Source organism: Varroa destructor, unplaced genomic scaffold, assembly GCF_002443255.2.
Source record: "Varroa destructor unplaced genomic scaffold, Vdes_3.0 BEIS01000003.1, whole genome shotgun sequence".
Classification (NCBI taxonomy): domain Eukaryota; kingdom Metazoa; phylum Arthropoda; class Arachnida; order Mesostigmata; family Varroidae; genus Varroa; species Varroa destructor.
The window spans coordinates 21,951,456-21,970,234 of NW_019211456.1; the positions used below are offsets into that span (position 1 = coordinate 21,951,456).

The 18,779-nt window shown below is 40.3% G+C and overlaps 2 protein-coding genes across 7 annotated transcripts in view; one reads left to right on the forward strand and one right to left on the reverse strand.

Moving 5' to 3' along the window:
* Positions 1-8,608, reverse strand: part of hiw (MYC binding protein highwire) — a 35,483-nt gene extending 26,875 nt beyond the window's left edge. For 2 of the 3 annotated variants that reach the window (XM_086985754.1, XM_022795719.2), the window contains exons 1-13: positions 7,926-8,608; positions 6,680-6,731; positions 5,231-5,449; positions 4,730-4,913; positions 4,106-4,293; positions 3,623-3,892; positions 3,217-3,451; positions 2,726-3,109; positions 2,281-2,596; positions 1,858-2,011; positions 1,538-1,676; positions 804-1,089; positions 98-362 (exon numbers count right to left, since the gene is read on the reverse strand). In XM_086985754.1, the coding sequence (XP_086841880.1) occupies positions 98-362; positions 804-1,089; positions 1,538-1,676; positions 1,858-2,011; positions 2,281-2,596; positions 2,726-3,109; positions 3,217-3,451; positions 3,623-3,892; positions 4,106-4,293; positions 4,730-4,913; positions 5,231-5,449; positions 6,680-6,731; positions 7,926-7,990 (2,757 nt within the window). In that variant the 5' untranslated portion in view covers positions 7,991-8,608. Of the gene's footprint in view, positions 1-97; positions 363-803; positions 1,090-1,537; positions 1,677-1,857; positions 2,012-2,280; positions 2,597-2,725; positions 3,110-3,216; positions 3,452-3,622; positions 3,893-4,105; positions 4,294-4,729; positions 4,914-5,230; positions 5,450-6,679; positions 6,732-7,925 lie in introns of those variants that run through there. The other variant, XM_022795723.2, reaches the window with a different exon arrangement.
* Positions 8,609-8,986: 378 nt separating this feature from the next.
* TfIIS (RNA polymerase II elongation factor) lies at positions 8,987-17,500 on the forward strand. 4 transcript variants are annotated; one of them, XR_002671638.2, is made up of 8 exons: positions 8,987-9,428; positions 9,875-10,012; positions 14,121-14,189; positions 14,464-14,572; positions 14,937-15,172; positions 15,344-15,507; positions 15,731-16,190; positions 16,954-17,500. XR_002671638.2 is itself a non-coding variant. In XM_022795724.2 (7 exons), exons 1-7 carry the CDS (start codon positions 9,312-9,314, stop codon positions 16,014-16,016), a joined length of 1,119 nt encoding a protein of 372 aa, XP_022651459.1. In that variant the 5' UTR covers positions 8,987-9,311; the 3' UTR covers positions 16,017-17,500. The 4 variants fall into 4 exon arrangements, 2 of the variants coding, with proteins under 2 accessions (XP_022651459.1, XP_022651460.1); XR_002671637.2 differs by having other exon boundaries at positions 8,988-9,428; positions 15,731-16,113; XM_022795724.2 differs by having other exon boundaries at positions 15,731-17,500.
* Positions 17,501-18,779: the final 1,279 nt, after the last annotated feature.

The following is an 18,779-nucleotide window of genomic DNA, read 5'->3' on the forward strand; positions in this document are numbered from 1 at the left end:
AAAGACCCTAATCGATTTCCACTAACTAATCGATTTCCATTATTACTTTTGGATGATGATACGGCACAGAAGGCGCTAGTATCAAGCCTCTACTTACAGCTGCGGCCAGTCTTTGGTTTTGTTCACAGGAAGCAGTAGCGACAAACGGAGCTGCAGCCTGGGCAGGTGGCCCAGATACTATCGATTCGGTCACTTGTCCAGCTGTCGCGGTTGCAGCCGATGGCGGCGCATCGGCTTGCCCGGACGCTGGGGATGGCAAAAGAACCACAGCGGAAGGGGCGCCGTCCTCGCGTGGGGTGCAACAAACTTGACAAAGTCCGCAATGAATACATCCCCCATCACCCACGCCGCAACCGCATTGGCTGCAACGACAATTCACGAGATGAATACAACACATTTAACACCGCACAACGTTGAAATCGGGTCTATTTAACTAACTCTATTTAGCTGCTATAATAGTAATAACAATTCGTAAGCCTTATTAAATATTCAAGTGAGCACTTTTCAACTAATCGTCAAAACATTCATAGAGAAACTTTCCTGTATTCTTTTGAACACCCTTGAAAACAAAAGTTTATCAAACAAATAAAAAACAATCGACATTTATTGCTGTAGTTGATATTACGTATTTGTATAATACGCCTGGTTAATTAACAATAACCAAACTATATGCGAATTTTCTTAAATGCCTGCCTAAAGTAATTAACAAACAATATTTTCATGTATTTACTTTTATTTCATTTGCGTTCTCCCAGTATTACAGAAGAACTGCTTCGCAGTGCGACAGTTTGAGAAGCACTTACCCGCCGGGTAGTCTCTGAGCGCCGGGGGGTAAGCTCATCGAGGCTATACAATGTGATCCATAACCCGTGCATTGAAAGCACCCGGTGCAGATGCGGCAATTTTGAGATACAAACTGGTGGGGCGGACAGCCGCCAAGAACTGGCTGAACTTCTCTGAGTGAACCATCGGAAACACCCCCAGACGGGCCCTGCTCGTCTCCGGATCCTATAGTCGCTACTGCACCTTCGACATCAACTAACGAATCAGCACTGCTCGCCGTAGTAATGGACACCTCTGAAATATCCGCTACAAAAAATAATGAATACCATCAACAATAAGAGACCCCCGACGAGAACAGCGACTAGCATGCTCCAACAACTCTCTATTATATTTACAAAGTAGTAAGCGCATTTACCATAAACTTGTAATATTAGACATGAAAAGTCAGCCACGCGTACTGGTGATACTCAATAGACGGCAATAGTAATTCTAAGCTGTCACCGTATTTAAAATTACATAATATTTGTTACACGTACTTCATTCCAGAGATGTATTTGAGAATAGTTTTTTTCTGCGGATTGTTATATTTAGTTGACGTGCATTTTCCTGTAATAAGTGGTGATGCAATGGATTCATTATATTACTAGAGTAGCAAACTTTTCTGATTTTATTACAAGATCTAAGAAGGTATGCGTATATCAAGTATTCCTTAAACTATTTAAAGATTATAATTAATTAAATGGCTAAAATATACCGGATCCAGTAGCAGAGATAGAACACCCCGCAGCCAGCTCCCTCGCGCACTGCCCTTTATGGTTCACACCAAATGTGTACACAGCTCCCGAGTGAGTTACGGCCACTACATGGGCCTTTCCCAGACATACTTGCATCACCTATTAACAATGACATGAGTAGATTAACAACTAAAGATTACAGTTAGTCCGATCGACAACAGAGATAATATCCGGAAGGCCCCTTTAAACTTCATTAACTAACAATAAGCCACTATGCTAACAACATTTGTAAGAGCAAGCTACTGAAACTGTGTAATAAATATCACACTATAGTACTAACGTCTTTAACTCCTGCAACGAGACCCGTGTTCGGCTCCGTATGACCTGCTGCGTCCTTTCCGAACATCAACAAATCGCCAGCTGACGTTACCACAGCCGTTGTCCCATTATTGCAAGCGACGTCCACTGCCTCAACACCTTCAAGCTTTGTGATTCTAGAAAGGAAATATCGTGTCCCAAAGAATATGCCCATAAAATAATAGACAGAAAACATCAATTTTGCTTTCTTCATATACGTTATTATTATCCTTATTACAACTAACGCTTTTGGATTACTTAAACCCAGTCAAAAAAAAAAATTCTTAAAAGTGATATTTCATTAACAATATGTAAATTACTACTTTAACCAAAATTACGGGATGAACATATGTTAACAGGCAGACTTTTAATGCAGTAACTCTAGGAGTTACGACATTTAACTTACTTCCTTGGTTTGGTGGTTTTGGGCTGTCGTTTTCCTTTGACAGGATCACCATCTTCGCCTCGACGTGCTGTTCCAGCGAACCAGACGGCTCCATCAGGAGCGAGAAAAACCGCATGACTTCCATCGTGACCTACGGCAACCCTTCGGGCGGATAAATTCATGCTAGGCCATCGATCCGACCCTTGCTTTATTCCAAGAGCTGCTACACGACCAGCTGCCCACATAGTTCCAGCAGCTCCACGCACCAGAGCGAAATCCTTTCCACAAGCCACAATGTCAGCTTCCTCTGATTCTGAACCAGCGCCTAATACAGCAGCTGAGAACACAGTGCAATTATTGGAGGGAATGAGTGTTAGTTTGACTTTACCTCTTAATAGTGAATGGCAAACTTAGTAACTGATGTACTCAAGATTTAAATTGCAGTCATTCTGAATATACAACTTACAAAGAACGATTGGCATTTTACTGTCATCCTGCTGAAGTGCCGAAGCTTGCTTCGACGCGAATTGATGCTGTTTGGACTGCGGTGGTTGCCCGCCACATCCAGCTCCCACCTGAGCTTGAAGTTGTTTGCTTGCTATATCGCTCCTACTGATGTCGGCAATGATACCGTGGCCGTAAACGAGCATCGACTTTTTTGTTAGTTTGAGCAGCATTTCAGCGGTTCGGGAAGCTTCTGACGCAGTTGCAGCTGACATCGGAGCTGCCGTCGCTCGTATCGGCTCATCACTGTCTTCGGCGGCCGTGAGTGGCCGAAATATCGTCTGAATCGAAAATGCTTCTTCATGGGGCAAAATACTGCACACCGACTGGCCGTCGCTGAACAGAGCTATCAAGATAAACATGAAACAAGCACTCATCAGAGCCTGCAATCTCGAACAGCAAGTTACTTATTGGTTAGATGCAAAAATAACTTAGACAAAAATGTCTACGTACTGTTTACTAGTGGAATCGTCATTCCGCTGGCAAGCGACATCCGACGCGAAACTTGGAGAGTATCTTTATCCAGGAAAACAATCGAGTATGTCCCTTTTCGCATCGAGCCTTTGTTAGCACTCACGCCGTTAATTTCCGATTCCATGGCTACACCCACCAAATCATCAGCCACAACACCAACCCACACGACGCCTTCAGAGCGTCCCAGATGACGGTTCATCACTAATACGTTGCCCTAAAGAGTTGAAAATTATTAATGTAATATGACAACCAACTACAAAAAACGATGGCTGTGAAAAATAAATAATTCAAAATAGAGGAGAATGCTCGTGCTAAAAATAAGTCCTTTTTCCGAATGACATCAACTTGTGATTTTCTCTAAAGTATGGTTTCTATTGGGACTCACCTCAATGGAATCTCCGAATCCATTACTAATTTTGTAAAGAGCTCCGGACTGCAAAAGGTAAATGAATCGACCGTCTGATGCAAGGGAACACGGTGATTCCCTTCGGCTCGAGTCTTTACCAGAATCTAGCTCTAATGGAAGATTTATTTGAAATGAGTCAGTTGGTAGCGGGGGTATCCCAAGATGAAACCACCGAGGCAAAGGACGACCCGGGGCACCAGTTAGCATTGAATGAAGGGAACGCTGCAATCCTACTAAAATCAGTGGAGTCTGTATCAAAATGAATGTTTAGCACAGTTTTAAACAAACAATCACACATGTGAGGGTTAGACGTTAGGCAATGTCTTAAGGTCACCGAAAATCTAATTTCGCGCACATTTCGAAAATTGGATAATGATAAGAATACAACGACTTTTTTTTTTTTTTATAGCATTGCTTGTTGTTGTTGCATTAAAATAATCTAATTTTGAATGATTCATGTACCGGCAGTACACGCGTTTGAGCGGAGTTGTCAGGTAATGTTAACAGCAGACAGTTAGCAGCTGCTAGAAGTTTGGCCGTCTCTCCTGATGCAATAGCCAATGATATGAGACATCCCGATGAGATCGAGCTCAACTCCGGAGACACTTCATCCATAGATGACAGTTCCAGCATCAACGAAAATAATTTATCTGTGAACCAGACAAAAGCAAAGAGGTGTGGAGGTACAAACATCAGCACAACGCATGTATAAAGATATTAAAGAATTAACAAGAACTTCAGTTTTTCCTCTGAAGCGCCGCAAACTCCTTAATAACACATGATAGGACCCTTATATAAAAGGTCCGATACCAAACACGTTTGTTTTTCGATTTTCATATTCTCTCAATATGTTTCATAATCAAAAGCCTGGCAATTTGTGTTGATGAAGTTATACCCAGTACCCATTTCACACAACAAAGTTAGCAAGTAGGTTAAAATTTCGCTTGATTGGACATGTGATGAAGGGTACTATCCCATGGTTCTTCCATTGTACCTGTACGATGAAGGAACTAAATACTGACGATCAGATTTGGCGTAATACTCCGCGGTGTTCTTGAAACAACAGGTTTCATCTGGAATACATACCTATCGCCTCGCGAGGCTCATTTCTCATCACCTCAGGAGCCAGACCCTGCAAAGTGTCAAACAAGCCCCGTAGAGCACGAGCACATAGATCAGGATGTTCCTGACAACTGTCCCGAATTACATCCAGCATTCCGTGGATGCCCATCACAACTAGGCGCGGTAACGGGAGAACGCCTTGCGTCGTCTGTAAATCAAAACCACAAACAGAACGGTACCTGGTGATAATTATAACGTATTGATAAGATGTTAGCCGCCTTCTTAATCAATCTAACTAATTGGCCTAGCTGTACAGTACGAAGTGAAACACTAACCAGAACCGTCATTCTAAAGATCCTAGATGTTTACAAACGCCAGAACCATGCTAAATGCCAAACCATATAATAGCGAACATATTGGGTCAGGGTTAAAAAAGGACTATCAGGGAGACAGGATACTAGATTCACGATCCGAAATAAAGTGTAACATATAATATAATCGAAGACTACAAGACATCTCCCTTACTTTTTTGTCATCGGAAATGTCTGCCACAGACGAATCCCCGTCCGCTTTTTGGTGGGCGACTTTGTCGGAAATTCCGGACCGCCTTTCCGCAGCCTGAATGCAAGCTCGAATCGCAGCAAATATGGCAAACGGTGATGGGTTTGGCCGGAGCTCGAGAAAGGCCCGATGGTCGAGGGGATGGAAACCCTGTTCCGAACTACTCGCCAACACACCGCCTTTCTGTAATAACGTTTTCGTCACAATCAGCTTCGGCTGTCATAGTTTGGCCGCCCAAGAAGTGTATACGACGCAATGGATAATTAAATACTCTGATAAGTGTTATTGTGAAACGATTTATGTAGTTTTTATATACCCAGGTTTTTAAAATTAATTAGAAAAAATAATGCGGTTGGTCGTTGGCAAGCGTCTGTAAGTAATAAAATTAGTTAAGAAGGGGCTATACAAACACCCCAAATTTTGTGCTGGCTTCTTCAAAATAAGCTTTCACAACTCATTGTAATACAACTAAGAACTCGCTTGAATACTTCACCTAGCATAGGTGCATCACACAAGTAGATGCATATCACAAGTATATGCATCATTATACAAATCTTACCGTATTTATCGAGTGTAGGCTCCAAGAAAAGGATCATAGACTGTTAGTCAAAATTGACTATAACTAATAACAATCCGGACTACGTTCTGCTTTGATTAAGAAATCTAATCGCATGTCCTCAATAGCAGAGACAATGTTAGCATTCACACTTATTAAGTCCATTCCATTGCAGGCATAAAATGTTGCCCTACCTGCTGAAGGCAGTTTTCTAAGCATGTGGTAAGGCCGTTAAACTAAGTTTTGAAAACTCGTGCTCTAAAAAACTAAACCTACAGAGGCCAATATACCAGGCCGAACCTCACAAATATTTTTATATTCAGCAGTAGCTCCTAAATTATATTAAACCGTTTTTTTCTGTAGTAGTTAAGAATTATTATTACTCTTAGAGAGCTCAAGTTGTGGTCTTCGGACTATGTTACCCTACGACTTCTGTAACTCGGAATTAACAAGTTAGTTTGATGTAAAGTTCCACCATTAACCAAATAATTTTAAAATCAGATCCAAGTATTGAGAAAGGACTCTGTAAATAAATTTACTTCTTGCCTAACGATGAGTTAGATATATATATATATATATATATATATATATATATATATATAATATCTTGCCGTCTAATTTGCTGTACGCTCTATTTTATTCGCGTTCACAGCATAGATTTCCTTCTTACTGTAGAACACAAAACAGAAGCGAACTTGTTATATCCAAAGTTATATATATATATATATATATATACATGGAACCAACGAATGCGACCACAACAAGATAGCATTAACTAACGATCAACTTTACCGAAATCTTCCAGTAAGAAACTACGCCAAACGAGTTAGCATGTGCATGTTCACGACTTGACTCACCTCTGCAAGCCCCTTAGGGGGTTTGCCGATCCGGTTTCGTGCATCTTTTCGCCTGAAATAATGCAACCAAGGTAAATACATAATATCAGTGCTCTATTAACGTTGTTATTTATCTGTATTTGTATATATTACTTAAATGAGTACATCAGTGCCAATAATATCACTCATGGTGTGACATGTGCTCGACTAGATGTATTGATATGTTTCATGTCTTAGTTTCGCCTACACAAAAAAAATAATGCTAACTTTTGATCATATTACCAACTGCATGGTTTCTCTGTTAGTCTCAGTAGTGGGTTGTCAAGCCAATCGCTTTTCGTGTATTTACAATAAGACGCGATATCGCGTATCCTACAGTTTATCCCCTACACGTTCAAGGGGAACACGGCAGTCTACATTTCTATACAACTACATCATTATCATATACCCTATGTCAATACGGAACATGGTACACAACGCTACGTCATTGATACTATTGCCTTCAGGTTTTCATATCAGCTTCAGCTTGCCGACATCTGTCTGAAATCTTCAGAAATGATAAGATCTGCTTCACGCCTATTCATCTCACCTTAAATTTGCGGCATCGGTCATCGAGGTATTTGTTTGTCATTACATGCAAATAGTAACGCAATTAATATTCGTCGTTATTTCCCGCACGTTTGAGCCGCTCATAAATGCTGTGTATATGTATTTTCCTGCAAACTATTAGGGGTTCGACACCGGCGTCTGTATAGATGAAATGTTCTATATATTGATAAAATGCCTACATACGACGTGCCACAAGCAGAAGAGACTTGACGTTGTCTGATGAGTGACCAATGACACCAGACCAGCGGAGCACCCGCGCAACAAACTCTCTCTGATTTTACACAAACGATATTAATATAACAACGATTGATTAAAAACTGCCTATATTTCCACGAGCTAATCACTGCCTCAGCGATGATACCATCTGCTAAACACATACGCGAATATTTGCCCATTTACTTTTGCCAATCTATCCCTTGGAAACTGACACCTAGTTATTAACCGGTTCAGGTAACGGACATCTTCAATAATCGTAGCAAAAACCAGACTTTTTAAGAACTTGAAAGTAACTTGCATTTTTGTTAACAACAACATGATTTTACGGGAATGCTATAAGTAATTATACGCAGAACAAAATGCTTCTGTACTGGGCTGTCGTCAATTGTTGTGCCGGCATCGCTAATCATCTACGAAAAAAATATCTGTATCGTCTTCTAACCTCTCAGTTGATGCTGGTGGTGGCCTGAACAGGGCATGAAACTCCTTTTCTAAAGTCTTGGTCATTGTGAGCACCAGCTCCGTTCCAAGCTGTTGGTAACAATATGCACGCGTATCACATATTTAAGGTCCTTCGGCCTCATACACCTTATAGGACTGTTGGAACGACTACCGCCACACGCACTAGGAATACACGCACCCAGGTCCACCGCTTTAAGATAGAAACCACTGAAGGCAAGATACAGAAACCTTCACGCGATGCAACCTCACTTCGAGCAATTTCAAATGCGTTTCCGCAGTTCCGCTGCAGCTCTTGGTAATATTCGAAAATCAAGAACAGGCTAGAGATGTCCAATGAACATCTCATGAACAATTTCTATCTACGAAAAATTGTGAATGAAGTTATACTGCTCCTCCACTCCGTTGTGATGATTCGCTGTACTATACAAGCAAATGGGCTTCATTTGTTTACATGGTATTAGCACACCGCAGAGGCAAGGGATACACTACGTAGTAAAACCCACACATTCGCTTTGCTATATAGTGAGGGAAGCGTATTTAACATCGGCCATCCAACCAGCCTGAAAGGAAACTCGGACGGACATTGCGTTCTTTTACATTGCATAACCTTTACTTATGCCACAATCTATCAAGTTCTGCCTGAGCAGACAACATTCTCGAAATTTTATCTGAAGACCAGAAGCCACAGTCAATATTTTGACAATGTGTGTGCGCGCGACACGCTCCGATATTCTGCGCGCTGATCCTCACATTCGAGCGCATCACATAAAATTCTACACTGAAACGGGACAAGAGTTCGCTGTTGTGCGACATGGAGAGCTCACTAAACCGATCTTTAGCCTAAACGGAGACGCTCCGTCTGTATATATGTGATCCACAGGATTTATTTCTCAACTCGCTGGGCCTTATCGATAGACTGACTCAGTGACAAATTCAAATTGAAGCGCCATTTGATTCCGGCGGCGAGCCCATCGCTTATGGTGGCGGGCGTATCCATGCTTCGGTGTTTGCACTCCGCTAATCTGCTTACCAGCCAGCTAGCGCTGCGTTATGGACCGGGCCACACGAAACCAACCACAACACACGAAGCGGTGAAGCCAATCAGTAATTAGATGAAAGGCCGAAAGCAACAAGGATAACCGCTGATATAACAGCAACATTGAGCGGGTTAATTTTTACTAATATAAACAGCAGTCGGCCGCCCGTCCGCCTTCTCCCATCTCGGGGTCTCTGCTCTGATGTAATAAAAACACAACGGACGTTACTGAGCCCATAGAAGCAACAATAGTATTGGTGAAACGTGGATTTTTGTGTTTCGTTGTCGACTGTCGTTCCGTGCTGTACCATTTTCAGCCGGCTAAATTGTATGTACACTTTTTGCTTCTCGATAGTGCTAGTGATTGGCGTGATCGCGATGGGCTGCGAAGAAGAGGTGCTCAAGATAAGCAAAGGCCTTGATAAAATGGTGACTGCCGGTCCTTCGGTAAGTTAGGGCACGCGGAACATTTATACGTGTATGTGGACGCATCATATTTTTACATACGTATATACATAAACGCAATTCATTTTATTGACATGTAACTCTAGCTAGTAACCGATCTAAGCTTGCGCGTTCGGTGTTGCTACCGCAGCAGCAGCAGCGTTGAGTGTTTTTTCCGATGCGTGTTTCTGCAATCTAAGTAACTGAATCGACGCTTGTAGAAAATGGATAAGGGATGGATAAATAGATGCTCGGATGATGGTGTTTCGGTCTATGCTTGATCGTGTGATTGGCACAAAAGTTATAGGGAACTTTCGTGCACAGTAGTTTAATGTGGGTTCGACTGTACGTAATAGTAACTAACGCGCTATTTGCTGGGGGCTGCGAATGTTTATCCCTTATGGGTAAACATAAAAAAAATTCTCAAATCCGTGTTTTTGCGGGTTCAGAAGCACCTGGCGCCGTTTCACGATTTCCTGTTACGGAGCATTGAGGGCTGTCCGTGCGCCGATTACGTGAGGGAGGAGTATTTGGCGCCGGATAGAATTGGACTCCGTCGGCTGGCGAAAAAGTTTGCCGGAGATGAGGTACGGTAATAGAAGGTACGCATGGCGTTAACGAGAAGGGGCCGATTGCTCAAAGAAAGGGTAATCGCAAGGGTTCCTGGCCTACGACGCAGACATTTACGTTCAGCGAATAGTGGAAGCAAAAAATCTCTTCTAGTTGTAAGAACAGCTGCTTTTCGTTTAGCTCTGATTTATTCACTTGAAATTTTATAAAGCGTAAAGTACAGCCAAAGTGCTGTGAAGAAGGAACTCCAATAAAGATAGTTACATCAAGTTGAGCACTATATATGCACGTATTTTTAAAAGATTATAGGAACTAATACGTTGTTTAGACTAGATTTCACTGATAAAGTAGCAGGTTTTTACCCGCTAAATCCTGTATTTCGTTCCTTTGAGCCTTGGTTCGGAACTGATTGTAATATTACTTCAAGCATTATACGCATGTTACAGCAGTGTGTCTTTCTCCAAACAAAGGCGCAGTACTATTGAAGTTTAAGGGGTTGGGAAATGGATTACCATGTAGCTCAATTGGTCATGCTGTATTTAACCGAAATCGAACAATACAATGTAAAAAACCTTTTTTGTCCATAAACATTATTCGTCGCAAATACGTTTTAAAAAAAAATCTTGTCCGATATGATAGGCAAACTATAGAATTGGATAGAATTGGAACAGATACACGAATCCGACACTAGGGAAAACTTCGTCATCGAAGCTCTCGTGGCTAAATTATAGAAGTTGTCCGAGAAAAGATAAGTAAACCTAACCTCTACAGAGTGATTCTATTCGAATAATTATTTTGTTTTTACAGCTAATCATTCCCACTTCCAAAGAAACAATCTAGCTCCTCGCTGTGTATGATGTAGGCAACCGGCTAAGAAGGACATTTGAGTTTGCCCATCCAGATGATAATTCTTTATTAATTTCTTGGCAGGCCCTCGATGCCTCGACATTTTACCCATTTGTGCCGATGTAGGCGGTGTCTCCGTACAAAGAGGTAGTGGGGGCATTACATATGACTTACTCAAAAATGACTGCAAATAGCCCAAGTAGATATTTCGTTCGAACGCCAAGTGGCGCCACCGGAGCTATTAGATCTACGATAATTTGGCGCCAAATTATGCGCATTTCATTGGCGTCCCAAGCTTTGACCTTGTCTTCATTTCCAAAATAACAAAAATTAATGGACTTGATGAATATATTTTTCTAAAAGGGTTTGTTTTATTTCATAGAATATCTCATATATATATTTCATATATTTCATAGAATATCAATTTTGGCAAATTGATTTTTTTTTGCGATTACGCGATAACCGTCGACGCTTCACAAATGTTTTTACTGGAAAATATTCAAGCTCTATAAAATGGATGCACGATTGAATTTCGTGAAGAAATTTTTGATTTAGCAGTAAAATTTCGATTTTTGCCAAAGTGGTTTATAATTAATGAAATATGAGCCATCACAGTCAATTTTTTCAAGTGTGCAAATACTTTTTTTTCTGGGGGCAGTTTCATTCCCCAATCAGAACTGTCAGTGCCAATTTGGCTACCTCCTAAAGCATTTGATTAAATATGAACCATATTCTTCAATTGAATGAATACTTTTCCGGGTGGTTGAATTTATTGAAATGGAAAAACAGCATAAATGCCATTCCAGCTGAAAAGCGGGAATAACTATCTGCAGAAGGACACGGAACGTGGATTAGGTAAGGTCTCAATACGTACGGTGCTATAGGTTAACTTTACGCATACAAGTCGAGTAAATGTACGTGGTTTTATATTAGTAATTATGAAATGGAATTCAGTTGTTTCCTCAAACTATATACATGTAAAGTACCAACGGATGAGTAAATAGGTTACTAGGATGCTCTGGTACGACTGTAAGATCATTGCAGCAAAGCAGTCAATTACTGCTGGGACAAGGCAATAGAATAACTGCACCAGACAAATGGGGTTACTGATCATGTGAGAAATTGCCTTGATCAAAGAAGTATGATTGCTTCGACAGAAGAAAGAGTCCGACTAATAGACTTAATATAATTGGACTTTACGAAAACTGCAACCGGACGTTCGTTGAAGTATATATGCTACTAATACAGTATGGCAGTGTTAAGCCGTAAGTGCAACCCAAATTAAACAGCAGAACAGGATGATCAGATAACTACAGCAGGGTTGTTAGAGCCTCTCAATTTGAGAATGGAGTACGTAGAGCAAGGTAACTGCAACAGAATAAAGGTTTTTAGTAGACCGACTGAATCAGGAAAATCGAATTACTGAAACGAAATAGCTGCGGCGACCGATCACAATTAGTACTGCAAAATCTTAAATGCAATCGAATAGGATAACCATAGAGGTATGGATTCTGCAATCAAACTATAGTTTGTGTTGAAGTGTAACGCTACTTATTTTTTTTTCGTTGGTAACACCTATCCAACTACGAAGCCCGCTCTTGAAATGGTCGTTGAGCCTTTTTACTTACATTTTAAGAGGATTAAAAAAATTTGCTATGTCTATGTAAAAGGCGAGGACCTATCAATCTATAGATCAGCCCACATGTGCTTATACCCGAAAAGAGTACTTCAGCATAAAAAGGGCCAAAAACTGATATATATGTATATATATCGTAACTATTTGGTTACTGTGACTTTAGGATGAAAATGTTTTATATAGAGATCTATATAGGCGTGTATTTTTGTACCAAACCAAAGCTCTATATAAATTAAATTATTACTAATTAATTAAAATTGAATTAAAATATAGTTTACGTTCCTATACCTAAATTTTAGTTCTAAAGTAAAGGTTTAATATGGTGTTTTGTATAGCGGGTTGTTTATTGCATCAGTCAATAAATCGACGAAGCAAGCAAAAGATATTATCTACAGTGTTATTAGTAGTAACAAATTACGCCTGGCACAGGGCAACAGGATGTTGTTATTAAAAATGTACACCTGTGGACGTATCGGTGAACTATCAAGTAGTATATAGAGCAAAGATATAAACTTGCAATCGTGCTATAGTTTATGTTGCACCAGATGTAACGTGAATGAGATTCGCTCGTATTACGACACTGACGAAACATTTGCAAAAGGGTAACGGGTTAGGCGAGGCAGCTTAATTACAACGGAATGGTTGTTAGTATGTTTTGTACCCTGAGCTAGGTTGGGGGCAACATCAATTAATCAGATTGGTTAAATTAACGGCAAAGCAGGAGCTGGGCCAAGCCTGCAGGTTCGTCTATTTATTATCCTTATGTTATGTTACTTGCTAAAGAGTTTAGAAAGAAGTGTCTCCAACCTCTAAACGCAGCCCTATTAGAATTACTTTTTTTTATAGAGAGCTAGAAATGCATCACGGGAAGCGCAGCAATGGATTTGGACCAAATTGAACGAATATTTCTGCCACCAAGGGAAGAAGCTTGCTTCTCTTTGTAGAGCGTAATGTCAATGTACTTGGGCTTCTCATTTTTCACGGTGTCTCATCTTTTCTTTTTATCATTGTTTTCAAAACGATGATTTAGAAACACCAAGTTAGCAACTAGAATCATCCGCGTTGATATATCATCAAATGCACAAATGTATGATCCTGTGAAAGTTGTATGTGAACGAGTGTGCTCAACGTGCGCTGCATGAAGAGTTGCATTTAAAGTATGCCCTGCAAAAGCTATCAGGGAATAGCGCCACTATTTGATGTTATTTGTGTTTCAGATGCAATTAGTTTTTTATTTCTACAGATGTGAAATAGTATGCTTAAAAACAAAACAGGCCCGGGGCGAAGCCCGCTAGTGGTGCTCTATTACACACACTATTTTTCTTTTCTCGACATTCACAGTAATGAATTAAAGCGTCGTAGTTACTCAACTTCAGTGCATTATTGAAAGTAATGTATTGAAGCTGATTCGTTAAGTGAGGTGTAAAATCATTTCTTGTTTGCATAGAACGTGGAAAAAGAAAAGCGTGAGCTTATAAAATAGGGCTCTTCATTTTTGGACAGTCCGTTCATAATACCTTAATTCAAAGTGATCCACAACTTTCCGAGAAGGGGAAGTTGTCGGTTTTCTTGTGATGAATGATGTTGAAACTGGTAATATAATAGTGTCAAAACGATATAATAGTTTGTTTTTCGAATTACAGGAACAAGTTCAAGCGCTGGATATGCTCCGGCAGTTGCAGTCGCTCCCCATTACTCTCGAAATTCTCACGGTAGGTAAAAACTACGATTCATGTGGCTGTAATTTATTTTTCATACCATATAATGATTACCTTAAAGCGAGGGATTTTCTATGATGTGCGACGTATCTGTGTTTGCTCTATAAAGTAATAAATACCACTCTCCGTCTGATGTAATAAACCTGATGATAGCTCCGGACATGAAATCTAGAACCAATTATTCAAATACTTCCCTTTAAACGCCTCAACAGGATTAACCTGCACTAAGTTAATGAACTACTGCGTATACGTTTTGCTTTTTTCTCAGAAAACACGGATCGGTATGGCTGTCAACGCGCTTCGAAAAAGTAGCAATGACGACGATGTTATATCGCTTGCAAAGACTCTTATAAAAAACTGGAAAAAGCTACTCGGAAGTAAGTATGCTAACCACATTTGTACTAGTCTATGGAGCCTCTACTTATTACGAAGTGCGCAAATTATTTGTTTTTCATTTCATAGATTCGGCGAATGTTTTATTTATTTGCAATGCATCTACTTGTTAATTAACTACCAATGCAACTTTAGCTTATGCAGTTTATTCAATTTAAGACATTCGTTCACAGCACAACTTTGGTAGACGTTGTTGTATAATTCAGGCTATGGAGTTTCTATAATTTATACAATAATCATGTAGTAAAATTTAGTATCAAATACTGTGGAGAAATTGTTCAAACTGTTGAGTAATTACCAATTCAAAACGACCTTTTCAATACTTATACGCGGTTTACGTGGTGGCAGGTACACCATCAAGGAATGACGAACCTTCCAGCGGTACCGGCAATAATCGAGGCAGTGGGGATGCATCGTCTAAGAACAAAAACAAAAACCAGTCACAAGATGGGCAACAAAATAATCAGACTAAGGCACCTCCGAGCGCTCAGAATCCACCCCGGCAAACGAGTTTTCCTGCTGCTGCTAATACAACAGACGCAGTTCGTCTCAAATGTCGAGAACTGCTTTCTGCTGCGCTAAAGGTATTTAAATCCTATTCTTCATAAGCGTCCGTTTGTGTTTATTTTTCTGAAAAGCGCGCCTCAAAACCTTGAACCGCAAGGATATTGCATATATATTATAGTCACAGTGTAGGATATATATATATGTATTACAATAATCCTGTTAGCAAGGTTTGCCTTACAAAATTGCAGGGCTCTGGCCTGCCAGAAGGTTGCGACGAAGTCGATCCTGATGACCTGGCTCGTCACATTGAAAGCTCCTGCTACGATGAGTTTAATAACACTGACATGAAGTATAAAAATCGTATTCGCAGTCGTGTTGCCAATCTCAAGGATCCGAAAAACCCTAATTTAAGGTACGCTTAATGAACTTCTGTTTTTCCGATTAGTAAGAAAAAAGTGACCTAAATCGAAGCTGTGCAAGTTTTTTTTTTAAATCTGCTTCTGAAATAGAATTTTTGAACATTTCTTCCTCTCTTATTTTAGCCAACATGCTTTGTTACAAGTATAAGTGCACGCGCTCTCTGATATAATACATTTTTATTTGACTTTCATATTTTATATTATTTGCTGATTCAGGTTGGCTGTTTTGATCGGGCAGATTAGTCCCGACCGCCTCGCTAAGATGTCAGCCGAAGAGATGGCATCGGACGAGTTAAAACAGTTACGACAGAAGTTAACCAAAGAGGCCATTGATGACCATCAGATGGCTGTCACCGGTGGAACGAAGACAGATTTGCTGAAGTGTGGCAAATGCAGAAAGTCGAACTGTACATACAACCAAGTGCAGACACGAAGCGCTGATGAACCAATGACCACGTTCGTGTTCTGTAACGAGTGTGGGCATAGGTGGAAGTTCTGTTGAACGCAGAAGGCACCGTACGACATAGAAAAAAATTAATACATGGGACACTTCGCGGCGTTAACGAAGGGATGAGTCCGCTGAACGGTCGTATCGTACGGTACTGTATTTGTCTCATTCACCAGGCAGTAGTTGCTGGAAAGCTATGGCGGAAGATTATAGTAGGATGATATTTTGGTGCGTTTCAGATCATACGATGAAGATGTGTTGATTAGTGTTGGCATGCCAATACCAGAGCAGCGTGAAAGGGAAATGTCATCCTTGATATTTTGAAACATTTACGAGTAGTTGGGCGTTGATAAGAAGTGGTTTAAATAGCGTAAAAACTAGGAATAACCGAGGTATTTAATAGCATGCAGCAAAGAACGTCTACCACGGTAAAAGTTTGCTTTGGCAACAATTGCTTGGACGGAAATTGTTGGAATTAACGCAAGGTAGTACCAGTAGTAGTAGTAGTGACCATGGCTTACTATTATCGCATTTACATTCGTTAGCTTTACCACTATTAACCTTATGTTCTCTTGGTGTAACAGAAACTTGCCACAGTAGCCTACCATTAAGAAGTTTCAATAAGAAATTGAGCTATATTTAGAAATGTGTTTATGGCTACAGAGTGTAATGCTGTATGTTAACACCATAATAGATCGAATACTGGTAAATTATGGCGCTTACAACAATTAATGCAATATAGAAATTTCGACAGAAAGAGCTGTACAGGACGTGATCGTTTTTCTTTCTAAAAAACGTTCCGTTATTCGAGCACAGCCATCGATGATGTGCCTTCGTTGTCTGAAATGAAACAAAATAATTGTATTCGATCTGAGCTGTTCGTTTTAGTAACGATTTACTGTGATCGGGTCTTAAGGGTCTCGTAAACGCCTTGGGTTTGCGGTACAGATATGCTACTACAATATTTTTTGTTTTATTTTTGTTTCTTTAGGATTTAAGGAATTGCACAATTGGAAGTATGAAAAAAAAACAAAGGCATAAGAAAAAGTGAAGCGCGATAAGACCGCTTACAAAATGTAATTTGGACTGACGTAACGCAGATTGAAGTAACTATGGGAGACTGGTGTTATTGAATGCAGCTTGAGTAAAGGATCACGGTGATTGGTATGGACGATGAGAGTAACTGAAAACTACACAGAAGGTGGACCAGCATCTAGGTTTTGACCAAGTTTTGAAAAATTAGTGATACCTTGGTGTTGGCATCTTCATTCGAGGTACAAACGAGCATTATCAGAAAGTAAGAGAATAGACGGGCATAAGTAAGACTCAATAACTTGGTGGCTAGCCACCAGGGGGAAGCAACATCACACATTTGTATATATAATCAGCTCTTCTTCATAATATTATTAAGATTAGAAGTTACTTAGTTCTTTAGAAGTAACGAATAGAAAATGAGCACAAAACGAGATAACCGGCATGGTATGATATCATCCAAAATGTGAAATGGCGAAAAATAAAAACTATGTGGCGATACAATATTTTGAGGTTTTATCATTCTTTGTCATTTATGAGGATCGCACACGCCTATCGTGTCACTTTTAGGGTTGGCTAAGTTTGAAGTTACAACCACGGTTTTCCTCCTCGTGAATTTTATGAGAATTGTCTTGTTTTACGATTATTAAGTTCAATGTCCGCCACGTAGCTCTTAGGGGTTATTAATGTCTGCTGCAGGTTGAATCGGCTCTCACGAGGTCGTCAGCATGCAAAAACAATTCCCCGAAGGAATGCAATGCTTGATGTGCGGGGGCAAGTGATTGATCATAAGCAAGAAGGGCAGAGGATTTAGATTGTTTTTTCTGGGCAAATCCGGTTGTCTGCACTACCCCGTTCCTCTAGACTGACATATCGTCAATGACTACCTACTTTGTCGGCAGTAAGCCTAACATCAGTGCTAACACGTGGAGCAACACCTTTGGCCTACCAGCTTTGTTAGCGCTATTCCTCTGTGAAGACTCAAATGCAACCTTAAATTCGATTAAAATAGCGTAAAGAAAATGTCTTCAGCACTTTAAATATTCTCCAGTATCTTCGATTGGTATCCTGAGGCTGCCATCGTGGACCCACCGGGATAAATAACGGTCTAGGTAGAAGGTTAGGCATTTTTCGAGAGTGCTTTAGAGGAGTCCGTTAATGCAGTTCTTTTTTGTACAATCCCTACCCAAGACTTCAGATCAGGTTTTCCTTGCCTTTGAGGGTGACAATTATCATCCGTTCCCCCTAAGTTCCTAAGATTTTTCCTGTCTCCGGTTATGAACTGAACATATTTGTTTAACCGGGTGTAAACGCCTTGGCGTCTTTGATATGCTCATTGAAAATCCCATCGGCTATATAGTTAGTAAATTCACCTGCAGAGTTATCCTGGCCGGAATTGTATTACCCGAACTTAAGATATTGCGGCAGTGCGCTTGGAGTTTTTCTAAGTTGACAGGACAAGGGGTCACACAGCTTTGGAATTTGGAAGCCATACTCGTGGATACAAGACAGCTTTTTCCAGAAATTTCATTTTGCGCTTTGTTTCTTATGTTTTCCATTTTTAAGGAAGTTGCTTTATTACCACTTGATCGTGGTTAGAGGCATGAGTAAAGTCTGTGCCGTTCTCTAGCTCGAAATGAGATATATCTTACCATCGAGCATTCTATATTCAATCAAGGCCTGGCGTATGAAAACCGTTTAAGGGAAATGTACTCAATTTTGTGATTAAAAGTTTGTAGCACGTAACGACCTCCAGGCCTTTCCTGTAAGGAAAAATAGGGGTGG

Bases quoted from the DNA above. Each gene is read 5' to 3' on its own strand.
- TfIIS (XM_022795724.2), top strand. From the start codon at position 9,312: ATGTACACTTTTTGCTTCTCGATAGTGCTAGTGATTGGCGTGATCGCG. The intron at 9,429-9,874 runs GTAAGTTAGGGC...TTGCGGGTTCAG, and splicing joins TGGTGACTGCCGGTCCTTCG to AAGCACCTGGCGCCGTTTCA. The intron at 15,173-15,343 runs GTATTTAAATCC...ACAAAATTGCAG, and splicing joins TGCTTTCTGCTGCGCTAAAG to GGCTCTGGCCTGCCAGAAGG.